This window comes from Carcharodon carcharias, chromosome 1 (genome assembly GCF_017639515.1).
Source record: "Carcharodon carcharias isolate sCarCar2 chromosome 1, sCarCar2.pri, whole genome shotgun sequence".
In the NCBI taxonomy this organism is placed as follows: domain Eukaryota; kingdom Metazoa; phylum Chordata; class Chondrichthyes; order Lamniformes; family Lamnidae; genus Carcharodon; species Carcharodon carcharias.
The window spans coordinates 171,426,178-171,449,404 of NC_054467.1; the positions used below are offsets into that span (position 1 = coordinate 171,426,178).

General features: G+C 38.2%; 2 protein-coding genes across 4 annotated transcripts in view; one reads left to right on the forward strand and one right to left on the reverse strand.

Annotated features, from left to right (window-relative positions):
• dimt1l (DIM1 dimethyladenosine transferase 1-like (S. cerevisiae)) overlaps positions 1-14,886 on the forward strand; it is a 72,509-nt gene extending 57,623 nt beyond the window's left edge. The window contains exon 13 of the mRNA XM_041186644.1: positions 14,067-14,886. The gene's annotated coding sequence lies outside the window, so the exon portion shown is untranslated. The remainder of the gene's footprint in view (positions 1-14,066) is intronic.
• The window catches only part of kif2a (kinesin family member 2A), a 138,023-nt gene that overhangs the window by 5,273 nt on the left and 109,523 nt on the right, over positions 1-23,227 (reverse strand). For 2 of the 3 annotated variants that reach the window (XM_041186342.1, XM_041186168.1), the window contains 6 exons: positions 14,881-15,085; positions 13,759-13,869; positions 11,473-11,540; positions 6,528-6,675; positions 3,502-3,603; positions 1,466-1,601 (listed from right to left, as the gene is read on the reverse strand). In XM_041186342.1, the coding sequence (XP_041042276.1) occupies positions 1,466-1,601; positions 3,502-3,603; positions 6,528-6,675; positions 11,473-11,540; positions 13,759-13,869; positions 14,881-15,085 (770 nt within the window). The remainder of the gene's footprint in view (positions 1-1,465; positions 1,602-3,501; positions 3,604-6,527; positions 6,676-11,472; positions 11,541-13,758; positions 13,870-14,880; positions 15,086-23,227) is intronic. The other variant, XM_041186254.1, reaches the window with a different exon arrangement.

Sequence of the window (23,227 nt, forward strand, 5' to 3'; positions counted from 1 at the left end):
CATGTCCCAGCTCATGTGGCACTGTCACTTGAGGGGACATGTCTGAGTAATTTTTAAAATCTTTTTTCCATTTTTTATAATGAAATTAATCTCCTTGAGGCAGCTCCGTGCCTCGGAGATTTCTGCGCTCTTTCGCACGCTTGCCTCGCTCTCTCTCCTCCCCCCGCCCACGCAGGAAGCCCTGAGCGCTTCCAGGTGCACATCACGCTGGGCGGGCCTTAATTGGCCCACCCATGTAAAATGGCGGCATGCAGGCAGCGATCGACTGTGCGCCTGCCCACGCCGCTCCCATCCAACCCACACGATGGGAGAAAATTCTCCCCCTAGTATTCTGACCAACATTTATCCCTCAACCAACACCACAAAAGCAGATTATCCGGTCATTAATCTCAGTGCTGTTTGTGGAACTTCACATTATGCAAGTTGCCTGTCCCATTTCTCCACGTTAACATTAAACTGTGACCACACTTCAAAAAATAAACTTTGTAACAGGCTATGGGACAGCCTAAGATTGTAAAAGGTATTACCTAAATGCTAGTTCTTTTCTTCTAGTAGCAGAAGAACAGAAATAGATAATTCGGCCCATTGAGCTTTAAACACCATTTTTTGTTAATGATGGCAGCTCTACCCCTTTAATCCCAATTCCTTGCCCACCTCTTAATATTCTTACTTCCCAAGAGAGTAGATATCTGTCACGTAAATGCCTTAAATGATTTTGCATCTATGCTCTTCTGCTGCAAGCCATTCCATATCCTCACAATGCTTCATGTGAAGCAGCTTTTCTGGCATTTACCGTTTACTGATTCAGCTAAAATTCTAAAGTTATGCCCTCTTATTTTGAATTCATATACAACAGGTAAAATCATTATCCATCTACCCCATGTCCTCCATTATTTGAAACTTCTCAATTAGAAAACCCCTTAACCTGCTCTCCAAGATGAAGTGCCCAAAAGTCAATGTAGTGCTGAAGACCTGTGCTCCAGAACTAACCTGACCTCTAGCTAAACTGTTCCAGTACAGTTACAATATTGGCAGTGTAGGCTCTTGTGGCCCAGGAGTCTGTCCAGGGCTTCAAGCACTATTTCTAGATGAGGCTGCAATTTACATGAACTTCCTCCAATTCAGTACATAGTATTCTCTGCTCATGATCCAAGTCTCTATACAAGACCAAATACAGATTAGTTAATTGTGTTCCTTGACATCTCTGACTCTCAGTCTTTGCCTTCAACACTGATCCAATGTCAAGAATCAGCATTTGATCTTTCTACTCAGCACTTTGCAGCCCTCTGGCATTAATATTGACTGTCATGTATTCCACTGCCAAGGAACTTGCTCCACTCAGTAAATAAAAATATTAGAATTTATTTTGTTTTCAATGTTTTAATGCCATCATAAAGGTAAATGCTATTCCTAGACATACTCATTTGTATGCTGACTGATTGCAATTATATTTCTATAAGCCTACCTCTCAGTTCTGTTAGAATTTCAACCTTCTGGTCTAAGATCGCTTCCAGCTGTGTGGAGTATGCATCGACATCATAATCTACTTCTTCAGTCATCTCCAAAAGTGCTTTTTCATCCTCTAGCCACCGAATAGATTCCTGTAGATAGAAAAACCAAACGAATGTTAATACACACAATAAGTACTTATAAATCCTTGCTTATTGATCTTCAAAGCTTCAAGCCAATTATTTCAAAAGAATTATCTCCTTGAGCCAGTTGGTTCTGTAAATCTTAAACAGGGTTAATGTGGCTGGGGGGGTAACACATTAGCATTGAGAAGTAAGGGTTAATGGACAGAAATTAGAGAATAGGAACAAATTAGTCATTTTCAGGTTGGCAGGATGTAATTAGTGGGGTGCCCCAAGGATCTTTGCTTAGGCCTCAGGTATTTATGGAGTAGAATTTTACTGTTGCCCACAGGCAGGTTTGCAAGGAGGGGGGGTGCGAGGGGGGGGGGGGGGGGGAATTCCCCAGACGGCCTTCCCATCACCCTCCTCAACCTGTCCATAATTTTATGTAGGGCGGCCTGCCCGCCCTCACCAAACTAAGGCCCTCCAGTAGTTGATACTACTCACCGCCTGACCTCAATTTTGAGGCTGACAGGTGGAGTTCAGGGGCAACGAGGGAGGTCGGCAGGTCACCATGTTCGGGCCTCGGCATAAAGGAGAAAGGGGTGCCTCCTTCAAAAGGACTCCTTTCCACACTAGTGCACACCCCACTGCTCCCTGCAGGTCGGCAGGTCGGACTCCATGCACCAACCCCCTGCCTCCAACCTCCCCATCTCATTGGCCTTTCCAATAAGAACACCCAACCCCTTCCCCCAGGCCACACACCCCCTCCCCACCGTGAAAACCCCCACACTTACCTGGTCCTGAACTCGGGGATTTAGAATCTGAGGACTACTTGTAGTCCCAGTCCTGGCCTCTCCTATCACTGACACTGCTGGGATTAGAGAGCTGCTGGCCAATCAGATTAGCCAGCAGCACTTCGGCATGGCAGAATCCCATCTCCAGCCAATTAACACTCCCTGGATTCATTCCCCACCGAGTCTTTGGATGGCGGGGTGGGAAACCCCACCATACGAAAAATCCTAGCCATGATATATATCAATAACTTCAGCGAGGTGGCCGAGTGCAATGTATCCAAGCTTGCTAAAGACAAATATCGGTGGGAAAGTAAGCTGTGAAGAGGACGCATAGAGGCAGCAAAAGGATTTAGACAGATTAAATAAGTACCCTTGAGAAAATGGTGATGAGCCACCTTCTTGAACTGCCACAGCCCATGTGATTAGTACACTCAGTGTTAAGTATGGAGTTTCAACTGAGGTAGAAAATCATCCATGATCTTACTGAATGGTGGAGTAAGATTGTGGAGGTGAATGGCCTACTCCTGCTCCTATTTCTTACGTTCTATTTCACTATAGATTTAAATCTATGCTAGTCAAAAATATCTTTGCTTTAAATTTGTTGCTGTTCTTGTATTATATTGTCCATTATGGGTATGGCAGTGAGTTATATGTGTACAAAATTTTGACTGGCTAAAAACAGCCCTTGAAAACATGAAAACGAAAACTTGCTTTTGTAAGTATTGACTAGATATTCTCTCTTCCACTGTGATTTTCTGTTTAATCTGCATTGTTTATGGTATCTTGATTAGATACAAAATACAAGTTGATCTTAATTAAGTCACACTACAGTAACTCTTATTATGCTAGTGATTAAATTTACATTGCAATCAATTTAATTCCATTGGTTGCTCTGTTGAACTGATATCTGTTAGAGAATGTTTAGGAATTAAGTTGTGTCAAGCCAGCTAGCAGTTGAGTGGAAATTTTAGGACACAAGCAGGTGGAGACAGTTGTCCCCACTATTAAGGTTACATGGCAGCAACTGTAGTCCAATGGGAAAGAAAAACTGATGATCTCTTCAGAAATTTATATCATTGTACAAAATTCCTATTCAGTTATTTAAGAAATATTCCCACAAATTTATTTCTTACCTGGAATATTGCCCTGTGGTCTTCTACGACCTGTTCTTCCATTTCCACCATCTGAGACACTGCTTCATGGAAAGTGAACAGCTGAGGTGAAACCTCCTCCTCCTCGAAACATAAGTAATAGGCTGATTCAGCCGTGAATGTTTTAAAAATGTATTCTTTCAATTAAAAACTGAGAACAAAACTTAAATCCACTGAAGCATAAGCAGTGCTTTGATAAATTCAATCAATTGTAGGCAACAGTAAGACAGACGTACAGCTCAAAAATATGTGGACACACACAATGATGTACATACACACACACACACTTCTCCTCAGAGCTGGGAAGCTTAAAGAAAGATTTGATAGAGATATTTAAAATCATTCATGGTTTTAAATGAGTGCATATAAATAAACTAATTTCCAGTGGTAGAAGGATTAGCAACCAGTGAATACAGATTTAAGGTCATTGGCAAAAGAATGAAAGGCAACATTTGGAAACATTTTTTTACATCACTGATACGGAAGTAGAAGCCGATTCAACACTAATATTTCGTATAGGAATTTGATAAATACTTGAAGGGAAAACATTTACAGGCTATGAGGAAAGACTGGGAATGCAACTAATTGGATAGCACTTTCAAATAGCTGCCATAGGTACAATGCACTGAATGGCATCTTTCTGTGCTATGTGATACTATCCATGATCCTGTAAAGTCAAATCAGTTAGCTCAACAGTAACAGTATGAACTTATAATTTTTTTTCTTCGTTTGTGGGATGTGGGTGTCACTGGCTAGGCCAGCATTTATTGCCATCCCTAAAAATGCCGTCTGAAAGGGCAATTAAGAGTCAATACATTTCTGTGGGTCTGGAGTCACATGTAAGCCAGACCAGGTGAGGACAGCAGACTTCCTTCCCTAAAGGACAATAGTGAACCAGATGGGTTTTTTATGACAAACGACAATGGTTTCATGGTCATCATTAGACTTAATTCCAGATATTTATTGAATTCAAATCCCACCATCTGCTGTGGCGGGATTCGAACCTGGGTCCCCAGAGCATTATCCTGGGTCTCTGGATTACTAGTCCAGTGACAATACCACTATGCCACCCCCTCCCCCAAAATGCCTGTGGCTTGTGGCAAGGGAGGAAGAACTTGCAGTATAAAAGTTCTCCCCTTCACATACTCAAAAGACTTCTTTTTTTCAACCAATGTAAATCAAAAATATTAACAATTCTAGCATTTTGTTTATGTGTTGAAGGTGTACAGGATTATTTGAAAGTAGTCTGAATTTGGAGCTTAACTATTTATTCAGGCACACTGAAGTGCCTTCTTTTCCTGCCAAAATGGACTTTTGACTATATTTTGAATGCTCATTTTCCTTTCCTTGTAGCCTGTTAAGATTGTACCACCCTGGACTTTGGCTGAGTGAATTGTACTCATTAATTTCTATACTGTAGCCCACAGAAAAATAATTTTACTGGTATTACCAAGAAACTACCCGATTCTTGCTCTTGCCCCAAGACAATTTTAAAATATTAAATTATTTCTGAAATGGTGGTGACCATAAAATTATGACTTTGGGTTGGATAAATAATCGGTTGAATTCTTGTAGACAGTGTTGTATTTATTGAGTGATTCTATGTGGAGACTGATTTCTAAAGAACTCCCACAGAGATTGATGTTAGGACCATTGCTGTCTTCTTCATTATCTATATTAATGATCTAAAGAATTACCCCCAAATTTGTGATGACATGAAGATTTCTGCTAATGTTAAAACCTTAGATGAGATAAACAGACTTCTCCAGATAAGATTGGCATTTAGCAAATAATGCAGGATTCTGAAATTAAGTGTGTTGAGTGGAAGAGATACTTGGAGGTTTTAGTGCACCAATCTAAAAGTTCGCAACCAGTGTTATGGAGCTATACAGCAAAAGCAAACTGTATAATAGGATGTTTCATCAGGGCAATACAGCAAAAAATAAAAATACATCATAGTTTCTTGTACAAGACCTAGCTTAGGTCTTTTAAAACAATCTGCCCAGTTTTAATCTCCTCACATAGGGGTTATATAGAGGTCCTGGAAAGGTTCAGAGGAAGGTCACTAAATATCAATCTAGTTTAATAGTATTCAGTTATGATAAGCTTAAAAAGCAGGGTCTTCATATCCTAGTCCTAAAAATTCTGGCAAAGGTTTATTTGCAGCATTGTATTGAAGTATATTTACAAAGGTTCTCTTGGAATTATGAACAATGCCATCCCTGGAAAACATGCAACATTTACAAAACATCTACTAGATGGAACACTGAGGGTGCAAGAAAAAAATTGAAGTGCAATTTCAGAAAAATAACAATCTGACTCAAAAATCCCACTAACCTGAGAGACTCCCCACAATTCTGTATGTCAAGGTCCAATTTCATCTTACTTTGTATTCTATACAACCTTACCATATCACCACGTACTGGATACGGGAAAAACCTAAGCACTCATTCTTTTAAAATCCTTGAGACATGGAAAATTTGTCACATTTCAATCAGAAAACGCAGATACTCAAGTGGATTAAAACCCTCTAAATCTACAGTATAATTCCCCAAAAAGCATTTGAGAAAAAGTAAGTTGCAAACGTTCTCTCGGTGTCATAATTATATTGAAAATTATTACATGCACATCAGGGAAATTGGACTAACAAAAGTGACAGGTCACAAACATATGTAAATACATGCAGCTGTTTAAAAGTGACATGTCAAAACAGGTTACATTTTTTAAACAAAATGAATAGTCTTCATTTCCAGTGTGTGACACTTGTAGCATTAAAACAGACCAATAGTATTGATTTTTCACTGGATAAAAAGTTGTGTGAATATTAAACAAGTAGTCACATATTTATAATTTAACTATACTTTACTGTTAACCACATTTATTGTTTGATATTACAGTATATATAGAAACATTCAGAATTACAGGAACACTTTAGGCCGATCAATAAAATTTTCTATTACAGAGTTATGTTTAAAAATTACTGAAGAAGTGAATTAAAATAAACTCACATTTTGTTCACAGAGGAGTTTCAGATCATCTCGCTGGGGAGAGCTTCCAAGTCCCCACTGTGCCTCTAAAGCATCAAGCTGATTTGGTACAAGGATATTGGCCCGCCCTTCTCCTGGACCATTTTGATCCACAATTAACTCTTTCACTCTAGTATTTTTTGTGTGTGGGGGTGGTGGGGGTTAGGGAGGGGCGTGGAAATGAAAGAGAAAGACTGTTATTAAAATGGCTCACCTTTAAAGGATAATTTCTCCACCACCGATTCCACATTTCCATTTTATTGCCATTACGGACCAATCTAGTAATTTGATAGTAACGTTCACTTAAAATTGTCACATTTGAGTGACAATTTTAGGAAGTGTACCAAAAATACAACATATAGCCTCATCTTAACAAAATATCAATAGCTAGCTATTAAGCTTGTGCATGCTTTGTACTGAAATTAATACTGCAGAACATTATTTATTAAATACCTCAGCTACGATTCTCTTCATTTGTTGAATAAAAGTTAACCTTCACATACAAGTATGAACCTTCATTATTCCATGGGAGGGGAAAGGGAAATCATCTCTGAACATTGTGCCAGCAAGGCCTTTGCATCGTGTTCAAATGATCTTCCCCGACTTTTATACTTTGAATAACTGGCACTAACTTTTTTGCACTGCAGACCACATTAGTCCATGCCTCAAACCGCCATCTCAATCTTCTTCTGACTGGAAGGAGAGTGAACCTCTCGTGTTCCAAACTCCCCACCCTGCTGAACACTACCACTTCATTCCCACACACACAAAGAAACCAAAACCTTCAGACGCTTCTCTCAGCTCTGTGTAGAGAACTGGCTTGTCAAGCTGCCAATCAAGGAAACCACCTCGGGTCAGACTACCATCCTTTACTGAAAGTGATGTGGCAAACACGTTCCCTCTTTAGCTAGGCATCTAGCTGTATTTAATGAATTATGTTATAGTGCATATGTGCCAATGACTTCCACATTGTTTCAAATGGAAACTAAAAGACAAAAATCGTGCAATGGACTGAAAAGACTGGGATCACAGGGGAAGACATTGTGACCTGATTCAACTGAATTTGTGCTGAAACAGATGGTAATAATACATATGGTCAAAATGCTAAAGAGGGATTTGCAGGTATGACAGATATATTACAGGCCATCTACAACATAGGGCACCTTTTATATTCTTGCTAACCTAAATGAAGTGATATCTCAATCAGACTATGCTAGCTGTTAAAGGCCCATGTGAAATAACATATTAAAGTGAGGAAGATATCCAAGACACAGAAAATAATTATTAGTGAGTTCAGAGAAGGAAATGATCATTCAAAGGAGCTCTTTCCAAATTTTAGTTCTATGACTAACCACAAAGAAAGCAAGTCACTTGTGAAACATATTTTCCATATCCAGAGACGTCAATCAGCCAGATTCAACAAAGAATTTTGCACGGTGAATTACATTCAGAAATTCAGTGTCTCTCTCGGATTAAAGCCCACCTGATTTAGGTGAATAATTCATGGATCAAAGTTGGAAAGGCAGCGCTGACTGGAATCAACTCTGGTCAGTACAATACAAGTTGTCAAAGACTTTACACAAAAAAGTTAGCAAAGCAATTGAAATGAAATGTAAAAAAGCACAACAAAACAGGATCAAACTAGTGAAGATTTTTTTATTCCTGCGGATTAAGGGAGGAAACAAATAAAAGATGTAACTCCATACAGTAAGTGGGAGGAGTATGCATAGCTCCAAGTTCTTAAGAACAGTACTTTCCTCCCGAGGAAATGTGTGAAACTAGATGAAACTAGTGCTTCTTTGTCGAGTTTGAAAGAATAAATTTCCTGATTGTATATAAATAAGTTATGTCCTGGATTTTCCAAATAACTGAATTCAATCACTTGCAGGACCAAACTTCCAACAACTCAATGACTAAAAACTATTTGAACCTACTGAGGCAGGTAATTTACAGAATGCCAGATCATAAAGATGAATGGAAGAAGATGAGTGCGATGTCATATTAGCATGATACCACCATAGCAACAAATTGTTTTCTATTTTTTAAAATCTAAAATGGCTGCTGAAATTACAATTCCTAAACATACACAGTTAATTTACAACTGTTTGCAAATCAAAGAATATTGACCATTTCACTTTCTGCAATAGTGAATGTGCTGTAAATAAATTATAAACAATAGTGACCAAGGCAACTTTGCTATTAACAGAGCCTGAAGTTAGCAACACTAAAGACAGTACATCCAATAAAGGACTAATGCAGTAGGACTATCACTGGTCTGACTAACCAGTAAATACACTGCATTGCAACATATGTAAGAAGTTCCCTCCACAGGCTTTCTAAAATCTGTCCTCAACACAATCAGCAAATATATTTTTATCTTCTATTGTGTTTGTAAAGCTATTTATTAAATTTGCAGAATAGCAATTTCTGTCAGTTTCTGGTCTAGTCTAGTGTTTCTGCAGCTTTAATTTTTGAGCTATGCACAAGCAAGTTATTTTGATAAAGTATTATACTGCTGTTGAAAATTATACTGCAACATATAATCATGCAAAAACAGATTTTTTATTAAACATTCCAAAAAATAATAGGGGAAAAATAAATGAAGGGGTGAAAGACATGCAACAGTACTTTGTATAAATTCAGACAATTAAACCAAGGTAGAGTTTATAATAAAAACAGAAAATGCTGAGAATTACCCAGCAGGTCTGGCAGCAGCTATGGAGAGAAAAAAATCTTTCATCAGAACTGAAATGTTAACTGTTTCTCTCTCCTCAGATGCTGCAAAATCTGAGTATTTCCAGCATTTGTTGTTTTTAGATTTCCAGCATCCACAGTATTTTGCTTTAGTAGTAGAGTTTGTCATAACTGATGGCCAGCATGGTCCAATATAAAAGGAATAAGGGGTGGGAGGAGGAAAAGAAATTGATAGAAAGACATAGAAGACCTGGTAGGTGAAGGAGGGAAGTCATCATACTCGAGGTAGGTAGGAGAGAGGTCAGAACGGCTCCCACCACCTTGCTGAAAGGGAATGTCCGAAGGACTTATTCCAAACTCCTTTACTCTGCAGTATCAAGCAAATGAGTGAACAAAGGGGGTGGGGGGGGGGGGGGGGGGGGGGGGGGGGGCGGGGAAACCCAGTCAGGAAAAAACAGTATAGGTACATTTTGAAAGACAGAACATCTGTGGAAAAATATGACATATAATTCTAGAAATAACACTTCGGAAAAGTTCTGCTTTTAAAAAATATAAAAGTCACAATCTGCAGTCAATTATGTTGAAGCCAGCAAAATTATTATAAGTACTGTAAGCAGCTTCTTTGGATTTTAATGACCAACTTAAGGGCAAAGTCTATCCTGAGATTTATATTACATTTCAAATTCTCTTTTATACAAGTTATTTTGGTATGATTACTACATCAATGATATGATCAGAAATTAAATTGTTCCCTCACTCTATTAAACAATTAAATCTAGAAAGTCATTACAAGTCTGGGTCTTCCCCCTCAATATTCTCTTGGGTGTAGTGATGTTCACTGCTATAAGATGTTAAAGGGTCTTATGTTCAGGAACGTGTCTGTACTGCCCAATATCAAATTATTTTGTTGGGATGTAACAATAGAAACCCCTCATGATCTGAACTGTTCAGCCCATTTTATGCACTTGTCTTCACGTGCGTTTCCCCAATCTTTTCAAAGGTGGACTGAGAAACACTTGATGAAACAAGACAGTTGTGATGAAACAAGAGCAGTTGCAAATCATTAAGTTGCTTTATTTTGCAGATACAAACCCCAAGGCACAGAACAATAGACATAATCAATATCACCTTAATGCAGTTACTGAAACCTAAGTGTACCATCTCTAGTCAGCAGGTATGCTTAACCTTTTCTGGTCAGTCTTCTGGTCTTGATATGAGAAAGCTTTTAAGCACTACACCAAGCTTCCTCCCCTGACCTAGTTGGCTAATTGACTGGCATTAATCTCTTTCTCTCTCGTGTCTGTGTACCCAACTAATGGGAGGAGTACCCCTCTGACCCATTCCCCAATCAGTGATTCACTATTAATAAAACTAGTCACCTTTCCCCCACATTGCTAAGGCTTGAGGAAAATGTCTCCTATTTTTGGAATGAATAAAGGGAAATAATGATTTTATGGTCTTGGAATGAGACAACTGATGCTCATTGTATCAATCTGAAATAGATTATGATGCATGACATTTCATAAGCCAGCTCATGTGGTTTTAATGCACATACAGAAAGGGAACTGTTCAACTTATAACATTTGGAAAAATCTACTGAAATGTTTTACAAATTATTGGTGGTGACTATGATTCATGACAACACCTTTCATACTCAAAAAACTTCAGCTTCCAACTCTTAAGGAAAAAGACTCATTTTCAGAATGGGAATCACTCGCAAGGCTGGCATTTATTGTCATCCCAAAGCTGTTTGTTACAACTAAGTGGTTTGCCAATCACTTAGAGGAGAGTTAAGACTCCACCACAATTGTGTGGTTCTGGAGTCATATATTAGCCAGAACAAGTAAGGACAGCAGGCATTCTTCTCTTATTGACATTAGCAAACCAGCTGAATTTTTAAAGACAATCCAACAGCTTCATGGTCGTTTTTACTTCCATGTTTTTGCATACTGAATGCAAATTCTCAAACTGCCAGTAATTTATCAAACATGCAATGTAAAGCCCTTAGTTTTGTCTGAAAGAATGCAAGATTTAAGATATAAATATGCTCTAAGTTTAAATGCAAAATGCATTAACAATTCTCACATTGCTACAAATACAAGACAGAACTTTATAGCTTCAATACGAATGAGGTAAATAACTTTAAAAGACACCTAGACAAGATCTTGCTTTGTAATATTATTAAAATGGAGATGGCACAATTATTTCATGCACATTATTTGAAAAATCATACCTGTTTGCATATCTAAGTGTATTTAGTGTGTTCTCACATGAACCCATTCCTGGGGAGATAGTGGCAATCTACGAATGCAACAAAGTTTTAAAAAAATTGCAGAAAATGCACACATACATATGTGTATATATCAACTATAGCATAGTTGAAGATTCACCAATCTGCAGTTCAAGATTCATTATAAAGCTAAAACCAACAGTAAGCTATTCCTATGAAATATTGTAATTTCAGACATGAATTTAGGACCATTCATGCGGTGGAATTTTACAGCCCCATCGCGGAAGGGGTGGGGCCGTAAAATACAGCGAGGCATTCAAAAGTCCATTTGACTTCAGCAGGACTGGAAAATCCTGGCTTTGGCGGGGGCTGTAAAATTCCACCCCTAGAGTCAGGAAGTTGGTAACAGCGGGCAAAAGCAGAGACATTGATAGTTCAATGAAATTTGAAACAAAAAAAATGAATCTCATCTATCAACAAATGTTAAGAATGAAACTTAAATATATCAAGCTACATCTGGTTTATACTTATCCCCCAACAAACACATGAATACTGGTTTTCATCATATTGCTGTTTATGAGACCTTACTATGTGTTGTCAAGTTTCCAACATTGAATCTACGACCATATTTCAAAAAGTATTTAATTGGTTCTAAAGCCCTTTGGGATAACTTAAGGTTGAGAAAAGCACTATATAAAGCAGATACCATTACATTAACCGTTACATTAAGGATACCGACGATGCAGCAATGTTGTCCCGCCAAAGTAAAAATGAAGTGCTGCTCTGAAGCATGTATAAAACTTTTATATTATACATCAGACTCCTGCCAATGCCAATCATCATCTGCTGGGAGTAGCACTAATCACTTGGTATCCCCCGAGTGCTAAATTCATCCTGGCTTAACACAGTATCAGAAGAACAAATTTCAAAATCGGAATGACAACTGATAGAAAAGGGGTCTCTCATTGGCACAGCAGTAAATGCACAAAGCAACGGGCCACTGATTTCCAGGAAAGCTAATGTTCAATCTCAAGCATATGCTAAGTTAACTGTTGTTAACCAGATGTAGTGGTGGGATAGTACAACTAGCTTTGGTGCTTCTGAGCTAACATTGCCACTCCAGTTATGTTGAGAAAAACATGTGGCATTAAGCAACATCAGAACTGTGTTCTACTGCATAATCTACATAATTGGCTTTAGTCCAAGTTCCCATATGCAGAATGACCACCTGCACTGGAGGGCTAATAGCTCCTGTAGAATCCTAACCCAGCATATCACCATTTTCAAGAGGGAGTTGGTGGGATGTGGCAGAGAATGAAGGCAACTAGTTTACAACAATTAAATGAGAACAATTCCTTGAAGCACACTATAGAAATCAGCATCAACAAAAACAAAAATACCTGGAAAAACTCAGCAGGTCTGGCAGCATCTGCGGAGAGGAGCACAATTAACGTTTCGAGTCCAAATGACTCTTCAACAGAGCTAAGTAAAAATAGAAGAGAGATGAAATATAAGCTGGTTTAAGGAGGGGTGGGACAAGTAGAGCTGGATAGAGGGCCAGTGATAGGTGAAGATAACCAAAAGATGTCACAGACAAAAGGACAAAGAGGTGTTGAAGGTGGTGATATCTGAGGAATGTGCTAATTAAGGATAGAAAGCAGGACAAGCAAAGTACAGATAGCCCTATTGGGGAAAAAAGGCGGGGGGGGGGGGGGGGGGGGGGGGGGGCGTGAATGGGAAAGGGGGTGGGGATGGAGGAGAGAGTTCATGATCTAAAATTGTTGAACTCAATATTGAGTCCAGAAGGCTTTTTTCCCCAATAATTTATATAGATTTTTATTTTCCCACCTACTTCCATTATTTTTAAATGTATTTCTGCCCATTGTTTTATCTCTACCTTTTAGCCTATTTTGATTCCTTCACCCCACCCCACCCCCACTAGGGCTTTCTGTACCTTGCTTGTCCTGCTTTCTACCCTGAATTAGCACATTCCTCAGATAATATCACCACCTTCAACATCTCTTTGTCCTTTTGTCTGTGACATCTTTTGGTTATCTCCACCTTTAACTATCCCTATATCCAGCTCCCACCCCCCCTTAAACCTCACTTCTATTTTTACTTAGTTCTGTTGAAGGGTCATTTGGACTCGAAACATTAACTGTGCTCCTCTCCGCAGATGCTGCCAGACACCCGCAGTTTTTTGCTTTTATAGAAATCAGCATTTTCTTTTGAAAAAGACATAAGATACCAAGAGCCTTTACTTAAAATATATAACACTATATCACCTACCATACAAGTTCTAGAGTTCTCTCCTATAAAAGAGTCTCGTAGCACTTGAGTAAGTTTACTTGCTCTGAATGGGGTATGAGGTTTGTTTCGACCTAAGGCTCGGATACATTCCTGTAATTACACAAATGGATATTAAAATGAGAAAAATATTCAAACTGAGGAATGGATAGCACATTTCCTTGTACTTTTTCAATTCTCAAATCCAATCTTGCACCAAATAATTAATGTAAGAAACTTTCTAAAAATAAAGTTGGAAACACTGTCGTAAATTGCAATGATAGCTTTATACAATTACATTATTTTCCCAGGATTCTCAAGATTCTTCAATCAAAGTTATGACAGATGAGAACTCTAATGGAAATGTGCCTTTTACGTAATGAAGAACATGGCACAGCAGAAAACAGATACAGTAAAAAATGTGGGACAAGAAGAACCAAACGGGTCAAACTGGCCTAGATCTGATTATTTTCTGGGACTACAGGAATAATGCGACTCTTGAAAAGTTGCCAGAATCACATTGACTATTTCTTTAACATTATTAATTTTTCTGAACCTTAATTTCAGCTATATTTCCCCTTTGTACATAAACCAATTCACTGATGGCAACAAGTGAAACAGTTATAGGAATCATATTACATAGGCACATTAAGACCACTGCTGGTTCCTAGCAGGGCCAGACCAATGGCCCTGCTAAACTGTGCACAGGTGCAGCTATGCAGCAGCTTGGAAGGTGCTGCATAGGCCTTGTGCCATATGAAATATCACAGGCGAAGGTTGCGAAAAAAAAATTGAAAACAAACTAACAGACAAAAAACAGGGAGCATTAATCTGGACTCACTGATTGTTTTGAAGTAACTACTGCCTGCCCAGATGAGAGAAGAGAAAATATTATTGTAACTTTACACTTGGCATTACTGCAAGAAGCATGTGATACACTTAGAGACAGCTCCAAAGCTCAGTTACAGCAATATACTCCTTCAATTGGACAAGCATCATCAAAAAAGGTAATTGCATCCTGCTGAGAGTCCCAATGAACATTTATAAGGACCTATTAAAGTGTATCCTTGGTTTGGACTGAAAAATGTGACTTTAAATTATACAGAGGCTGTTGCGTTGAGTTACCTTGAGTGCTAAAAGACTCTTGTTAATCTCAGCACCTTCAAGCCGTGTCTGACGATCTGCACTGGAAGTGTCTGCTCCCCTCTCATTTCCTGCCAGATCAATTAAAGAAAACTTTCCATGCATTTTCCCTTTTCTGCGAAGAATAATCTGGAACACTGCATGGCTTCTTGAAGAGTGAGCATTTGCAGAAGTCTGACCAGATGTTCTATACCATAAATTAAATATACAAGTTTAGTTACAAATTCTTTAATATTTTGAAAATAGGTAGTTTTTTTTAAATCTAAGGCAAAATATTTAGTATACATATTAAATTAATAAATAAATTGAAATAAAAACTGAATTATATAGTAGATAAGAACTTAAGAAATAGGAACAGGAATCGATCATTCAGCCTTTTGACCCTGCTTTACCACTCAGCAAGATCATGACTGATCTACCTAATCTACAACTTCCCACAATATCGTCATTTCCCATAGGAAGCAAAAACCTATCAATGTCTTGAATATACTCAATAACTAAGCATTCACAGTTCCCGAGGGAAGAGAATTAAAGAAAAATGTACATAACATTCACTTGGAGTACATTTAAGAGAGTAAACTCAAAAAGAGAATATAGCTAAAAAAAATCCACCTAAGTAAGTAGAGACAAACGATATTTTATAAAATTAAAACAAAAATTCTAAAAGGATCAAAATAGGAGAGCATCAAACCTAATTTCTTCTCCTCTCCAACATTACTGCGTTTAGATCCTTCTACTGTTTAGGCCACTTCAAATGGATGGAACAATTAGACTTCAAGTGGGCAGAAACATTTGTTTTCCCTTTGTCCACCTTCTACTGTCAAGACTATGGACCAATACATTTGTATAAAATCACCAAAGTGACCTCAGCATTTCAGCATTTAATGCAGTTAGTGCACGTAATACAGGAGTAAGTTCATATAAGTCAGTTTTTCCTATTTGTCAAACAAACTGATGGTTAAAAAGTTATTAAGTGTAAATTGTTTCAAAGGATAGGGCACCAATATATAGTAACTGAAACTGCTGGCAATGATTAGCAAAGTTACTATTTCAACTATGATACTTCATTTATATGTTGTACTGCATACTATGAGTGAAGGGGGATGTTATCCATTTTACCTTGGTCTACAGGTGACCCTGGTGGCTTCAAAAAAGCTTTGCATGTCATGATCAGCATATTGTTGGATCCTTCAGACTTATCTTCTGGAGTTTTCTTTGGGTGTCATCCTTGAGCTGTTGGAATGCTGCATTCTTGACTTCCAAGCTTGGGTTGTTCTGCCAGGCAATGAAGGCTACTCATTTTTGTCCCAGGTGGTCATATATTTTGGCATTGTTTTTGTTGAACCAATCATGGTGACAACGTCGCTCAAAACCAATGGTCTGGACACAGGACTCTAGTACAGCTGACTTTATTTGATCCCACTATTCTGAAATTGAGTTGGATGTGTAAAATGTCATGAAACTATAATATTTTTCGTAATATTATTGTAGGCTTATGGGTGAGTGTGGATGGTTTTGTGTAATTGATTTAATTGAATTAGAGACAAATAGACTACAAAGTTGAAATTATCAAAAGAGATGGATAAGCCAGGATGTGGGTTCCACAGATAAAGTGTGAACAAAATTTGCATTTTTAGATAAGTGCAGGGGTCATTTGATTTTCAAAGGGATGGTAGGATGTTTACAACTAACAAGATAAATAGGGCAAGGTTATTATGTTTATTTTTCCCAAGAGGAAAGAGGCCATGTTGACAACATGAAAAATGTTTATATTAGGGAAAAGTAAATTTCTGAAGACATGTAGAACAATGGGATATTAGACATTAAAGAGAAACATGGGATGAAAGGTTATGTGGGGGATGGTCATGTAAAATCTTGTAAGGTACACCTTGTGACAGACTTGGAAGAAGCCCTAGCCACTCTGCAGGAAGAAGTGCTGGTCCACAAAATAAAGTTGTGTTACAGCCTTTTTGGAATTCCACTGTCAAGTGGATGTGTGCGCTATGTTAGGAAATAGAGATAGTTTAAGTAAGTTATATTTAAAAATTATATATTAAAAAGGTCAAATTGAGTTTTAGTTTCACTTTAAAAAGGTGCCTGCATTTCTCATGAGTACTTTATGACTGCTGCAGCTAAGTTAAACAAACAAGAATAGAAAAACTGGGCTGTTGCCTAGCAACAGGGGTCCAGAGGGGCAGGTCCCTCCCACAGATACACACATATAAGAAACTAAAAACAACAGTTTGATCTGGAAGCTGTTTGAGTTCAGTTGGTTTGAAAGTAGCTGCCAGGAGAGACTGGCGCAAAGGAGACAGATAGCCAGTCCCAACCTAAAGAAGAAAGTCCCCAAGGATCCAGGGGAGTAGAACAGGAGAAAGTCCCAAGCAAACTTTCTAATCAAAGGAAGCTCAAGAACCTGGAAAAGGTCCTGTTAAGTGGTTAAGAGTTAAGGGCAAAGAAAGGGTCCCAGCTTCAAATTTAAAGCTTCAAGCTGCAGGAAGTAGAGTCAAAGCAATATAAAGGCTTGTGGGAAGCCAGAAGGACCAAAGAGACGGCTGAAGGTGTGTAACTCTTTGCTATGGGCATGTAAAGAAGTGGTGTACTGTTAACGACTGAGTTGGTGAGAGAGAGTCTGTGGAAAACAGCTTGAATGCATGTGGTGACCCAGGGAAGAGGAATATAGGAAGGAGAGTTCAAAACCATGGAGGTGAACCCTTGCAGAAGGCATCTGAGAGAAAGCATTGGTTTGGGTGAAGATTCCAAAGCTAGTTCTTAGAGAGTGGAAATTGGAAACCCTTGTATGAAAGATGGAGTTCAGTGAGATCGATTTGCTAACGGTATGACAAATGCTGGGGGAAGTTGAGGAGAGATCCTCATAGCATCTGATTGAGGTGGCATCTGTCACTTGGTTTCAGAGTGTGGTGTGTCTGACCACAGGTTGCCAATTGGTTTACATGCAGTGTACTTACTGTGAACATTAGAGTATATGATAGCTTTTGTAACTTGTGTTATCCTTACAAATCTGGAAAGATATAGTTGTGGGTAAAAGAGTATTATAATATAGCTCATCTTTTCTTGTTAAATAAATGTTTTATTCTTTTGTTAAAAGTTCATCAGCTGATTCTGGTGACTTTGTTCAGGAGCCATTCTCCACATATCTAAACAAACAATTAAAAGTTAGGATCTATCAAGCTGGGTTCCACTCTGGGATCAGGCTTGTCCCGGGATAACATCAGCTGAGATCATAACAGCTAACCTTGCTGGATTTATTTTATAATTTCAAATCTATTTGGGACTGTTGTCTTAAAGGGGATGTGTAGCTGGGAGTCTGCTTAATTAAGAATTGCGGGAACTGTTAGGATTAAATAACCACGTGACTGTAATCTTGTGTGTGTTTATTTTTTTTCTTTTGTTATAAATATTTTAATTTAATTTTTTAAAATCACCAAAGGTGTTAATGGACTCATTACTTCTGAATTCAGTGCACACACCTTCTCATAATAAATACAAATTGCAAAACTGTTGTGATAACGTGGCCAAGTTTCCCTTTTGGATTTGGTCGGTCTGGTGCATAACATCTGCCACATCATAACAAAATTGGGGCTCTTTGTGGGAGGCAGATGGGGGGGATGTTTAAATTTGTACAACCTCTTCCGAAGTTTGAGGACTGAGAAGATAGCTAAGCAGGTGAAATGACCACAAGAAATCTTTTGCTTTTACAGTCTAGGTTGATAGGTAGAGCTCATGAGGCATATGCATCGCTGTCAGAAGAGCTGCCATGGATTATGAGGCAGTAAATAAGGCTATTTGACTGTGTATGTTAGTTCCTGAGTTGTACAGGCAGAAATTTAGGAATATTAGTAAACAACCTGGCCATACTTATATTGAGTTTGAGAGGGTAAAACAAAGTAATTTTTACTGGTGGATACAGACATTAAAGGTAGAGACAACATATGCAGCTCTTAAAAAGTAATTCTTTTGGAAGAATTTAAAGATTCAATTCCTTCAGTAGTGAGAACTCATGTAGAAGAAGAGGGTTAAAACGGTTAGGCAAGTAGCAGAGATAACGGATGGTTATGAGCTAGTTCATAGATTTAAACCTTTCTTCGTCACCCTTTTAAGTCAGAGAAGGATAGGAAGTGGGAAGGTAAAAGAAGGTAGGTAGTCAAGGAAGAGAAGGAGCAGTTGGAAATTCTCAGGAAGTTTCTCTTCAGGCCAGAAAGGAAGGTGCTGAGGGTGACACTTGAAAACTGAGGTGTTTTCATTGTAATAAGGTGGGACACACAAAGTGTGCCATGTGTTGGAGGCTACAGGGAAAGTCCATTGCAGTAATTGGAATGCAGAAAAGTTATGGAAATAAGAGTACTGTGGATTCTGAGGTCCAGACACAAGAAAAACTAGTGGTTTGTGTACAGGAAGGATCATTGATATATAAAGAAGTGGGAATGTATTCATAATTTACCCAAGGAAGTGCTGAAGACAGATTACAGAAATGTTTAGAGATTTTGCACGTGAAGGGAAAGTCTTTCCATTTGTACAGAGTGGAGGAGGCAAAGATATTAAAATTTTAAGAGACACAGGTTAGTCAATCCTTAGTGTTATGGAATAGTGATATTTGTTGTCCAGAGGGAGTATTGCAGGAAAAAGTGGTAGTAAGTGGGATTTCATGGAGATGCTAAACCTATTCCATTGTGAAAGGTAGATTTAAAAAGTAAGTTGAAAACAGGTGAGGTGATTGTTGGAATAGTGGAAAAGTTGCCCATAGCAGGGGTTCAATTTATATTAGATAATGATATAGCTGGGTCACAGATGTTCGTGATTCTTACTGTAGTTGAGCAGCTTGTAGAGGTGCATTCAACAGAATTGTTGTAGGAAGAGCATCCTGATTGTTTCCAGGTCATGCAGTAATGAGATCACAAACTCACAGGTTAAAACAGGAAGAGGAGGAATTTAAAGGACAGAGAAAAGATGCTGATATCCAATTAGCTGGATCTGCCTTTGAAAAGATTGTGCAGGAAGAGAAGGTTGAAGAGAATGAAGTGGAAGTGTTTAGTTCAGTTAAATTAGTAGAATTACAGTAGAAGGATTCACAAATAAAGAAGTTATATCAGGCAGCTTACTCGGAAACAGAGTCAGAATGTATACCAGAATGTTATTACCTTAAAGGTAATGTGTTAATGAGGAAGTGGAGACCGTCTCATGTTTTAGCAGATGAGAAATCGATGGTAGTGCATCAGATAGTGATACCATCTGGATACAGAAATTGATATCATACAGGATATGAGAGGAGCTTATGAAATTCCAGTAACTGGACATTTAGGAATTAGGAATACTCAGGCGAAAATACAAAAATATTTCTATTGCACTGGATTGCATAAAAATGTAGTTAAATTCTGTGGATCATGTTAGACATGTCAGATGAGAAGAAAACCACAAGCAGTGATTAAACCGGCACCTTTAATTCTGATTAAAGCATTTGAGGAACATTTTACCAGGGCCCTGATGAATTGTGTAGGGCCCCTCCCTAAGGCTAAAAGTAGGCATCAGTAATTGCTGACAATTATGGATGTGTCTACAAGGTTTCCGAAGGCGATACCTTTATGAAATATTACAGGAAAGAGAATTGTGGAAGAGTTGACTGAATGTTTTACAAAATATGGGCTACCGAAAGAAATATAGTCGAATCAGGGTTCAAATTTCATGTCACAGCTGTTTAAGGAAGTAATGAACAGCCTGGGGATAAAGCAGTTTTAAGTCATCAGCTTAACATTTTGAATCACAAGGTGCTTTAGAGAGCAGGCATCAAACCTTGAAACCTTTGATGAGGGCTTATAGTCAAGGCTACCACAAGATTGGGATGGGGGAATTCCATTCTTGTCATTCGCTATTAAGGATGCTCCTAATGAATCCACAGGATTTAATCCTTTTGAATTAGCCTATGGTCATGAAGTAAGGGGGCCACTTAAGTTGATTCAGGAGAAGTTAGTTGCTTAGGATTCGGAAACTACTTTTCTGGATTATGTGACAAACTTCAGAGAAAGATTGAACAGAGCATGTGAGTTAGCTAAAGAACATTTAAAGATATCACAGCAGGTGATGAAGGTGAAGGCAGATAAGAGAGCCAGAGCTCATAATTTTGTTGCTGTGAATAGTGTGTTAGTTTTGTTACCAGTAATGGGCGAACCATTAAAGGCAAGGTTTAGTGGGCCTTACAGATCGAAAAGAAACTGAGTGAAGTAAGTTATTTAGTAAATACTCCGTACAGAAGAAAGAAGCAGAGGGAGCGTCATGTAAATATGCTTAAATAGCACTTTGACAGGGAAGATAACCAAAAGGAGGTACTTGTAATGGTAGGTACGGAGAAAGAGGTAGAAATGAAAGATTCTGAAATTAATTTTCCTCTAGTCAAATTGGACAATGAGGGGGGTACTTAAAAATTTAAATATAATACTGAGTTACCTTCCAGATAAGTGTCAAAGTGATTTAGAGAAGCTATTGGAGTCACACAAAGCTATTTGTGGGAATAAGCTGGGGAGGACAAAGTTAGCTATGCATGATATAGATGTGGGTGATTCAGTTTCAACAAGGCAACATCCTTATAGGTTGAATCCAGTAAAATTATCACAAGTACAGAGATAAATCAAATTCATGCTTCAGAATGACATCATTGAGTCTAATTGCAGTAACTGGAGTTCGCCTATTGTGATGGCACCGAAACTGGATGGAACGCGGAGGGTCTGTGTGGATTATTAAAAAGTAAACGCAGTGGCAAAAGCAGATTCATATCTTATTGCACTGAGAAAGTGGGATGATCAAAGTTTATCACAAAGATCGACTTACTGAGAGGATATTGGCAAGTACCATTATCGGAAAGAGCAAAAGGGATATTGGCTTTTCTAACGCCAGATGGGCAACTTCAGTTTAAAGTTATGCTATTTAGTATGAAGAATGCTTCAGCAGCATTTAAAGACTGACAAACAAAGTAATTGCAGGGCTGAGCAATGGTGCTGTTGATATTGATGACTTGATCGTTTTCAGTAAAGTGTGGGAGGAGCATTTACAACATCTGGAAGAATTGTTTGATCAACTGCAAGAAACTAATTTGGTGGTGAACTTGGCTAAGAGTGAATTTGCAAAAGTGTAATTTACATATCTAGGCCATACCACTGGACATGGTCAGGTGGCTCTGACTGATGTGAACATAAAGCCATAGTGAATTTCCCAGTTCCTACAACAAACCAAGAAGTTTTGAGATTTCTGAGATGAGTGGATCTTACTGGAAGTTTGTACCAAATTTTAGCAGTGTGGTTGCTCCATTGACTGAACTAAAGAACAAGAAGAATTTTTAATGGACATAGGAGTGTCAGAATGCATTTGACAGTTTGAAAATTGTATTGACTACGACACCAGAGTCATGAAAATATAATAATTTTCATATTATTGGAAAAGTAGCTTAATTGTGGTGTTTGGATTAGTTTGTGTATATGTAGGTGTGTGTGTGGGGTTTTAATTAGATCAGCTGGTCTGGGTGCTTTCTAAATAGGTAAATATGGCTGAAGTTTTAGAATGTGAGGTGTGAATAATATTTGCATTTTTAGATAAGCCCGAGTGGTGAATTTCAAAGAGATGGTAAGATGTTACACCTAGCCAACAGAGGCTAAGCCAAACAGTGTGTTTATTTTTCCAAAAGATTACTGATAATATGAGTGCTATGAAAGATTTATATGATGGAAAAAGTAAAGTTGCAAAAACATATTGGGATAATGGGATTTATAATAAAAAGGGAGAAACCCGTATAAAGGAGATGAGGTTGTGTAAGAAGAAGGCATTCTAAGATCTTACAAGTGTGAAAAGCCTCTAACCTCCACTTATCAAGCTGCTGCCTATAGGAACCAAAGCTAAGGGAACTCATTTTAAATATCACTATCCAGGGTATTATGTGCTTTGCCTGTGTCTGTTGAAATCTATGTTGTTTTGCTTTTGCCTTAACGGAGGTGTAACTGGGAGTTATATTAATTAGGGGAGCTAGGAGTTATCATAGTAGTAATTTGTAGACCTATGTATGTGCTTAAAATCATTTCTTTTATTAATAAATGTTTAATATAGTTTTGTAAAAAACCTCAGACTCGGTGGACTTATTACTACTGAATTCAAGGCACACAAAAAAAAATACAAATTGCAAAAACAGTGCGGCAGCTGTTTCAAGTTTCCCTCTGGGATTTGAGCAGCTCAGCAGTTACCATCAGTTGTGCCATAACACCAGTTTTGGCAGTACCTAGATAAAAGTAAAATATTGCAGATGCTGTAAATCCAAAATAAAAACAGAAAA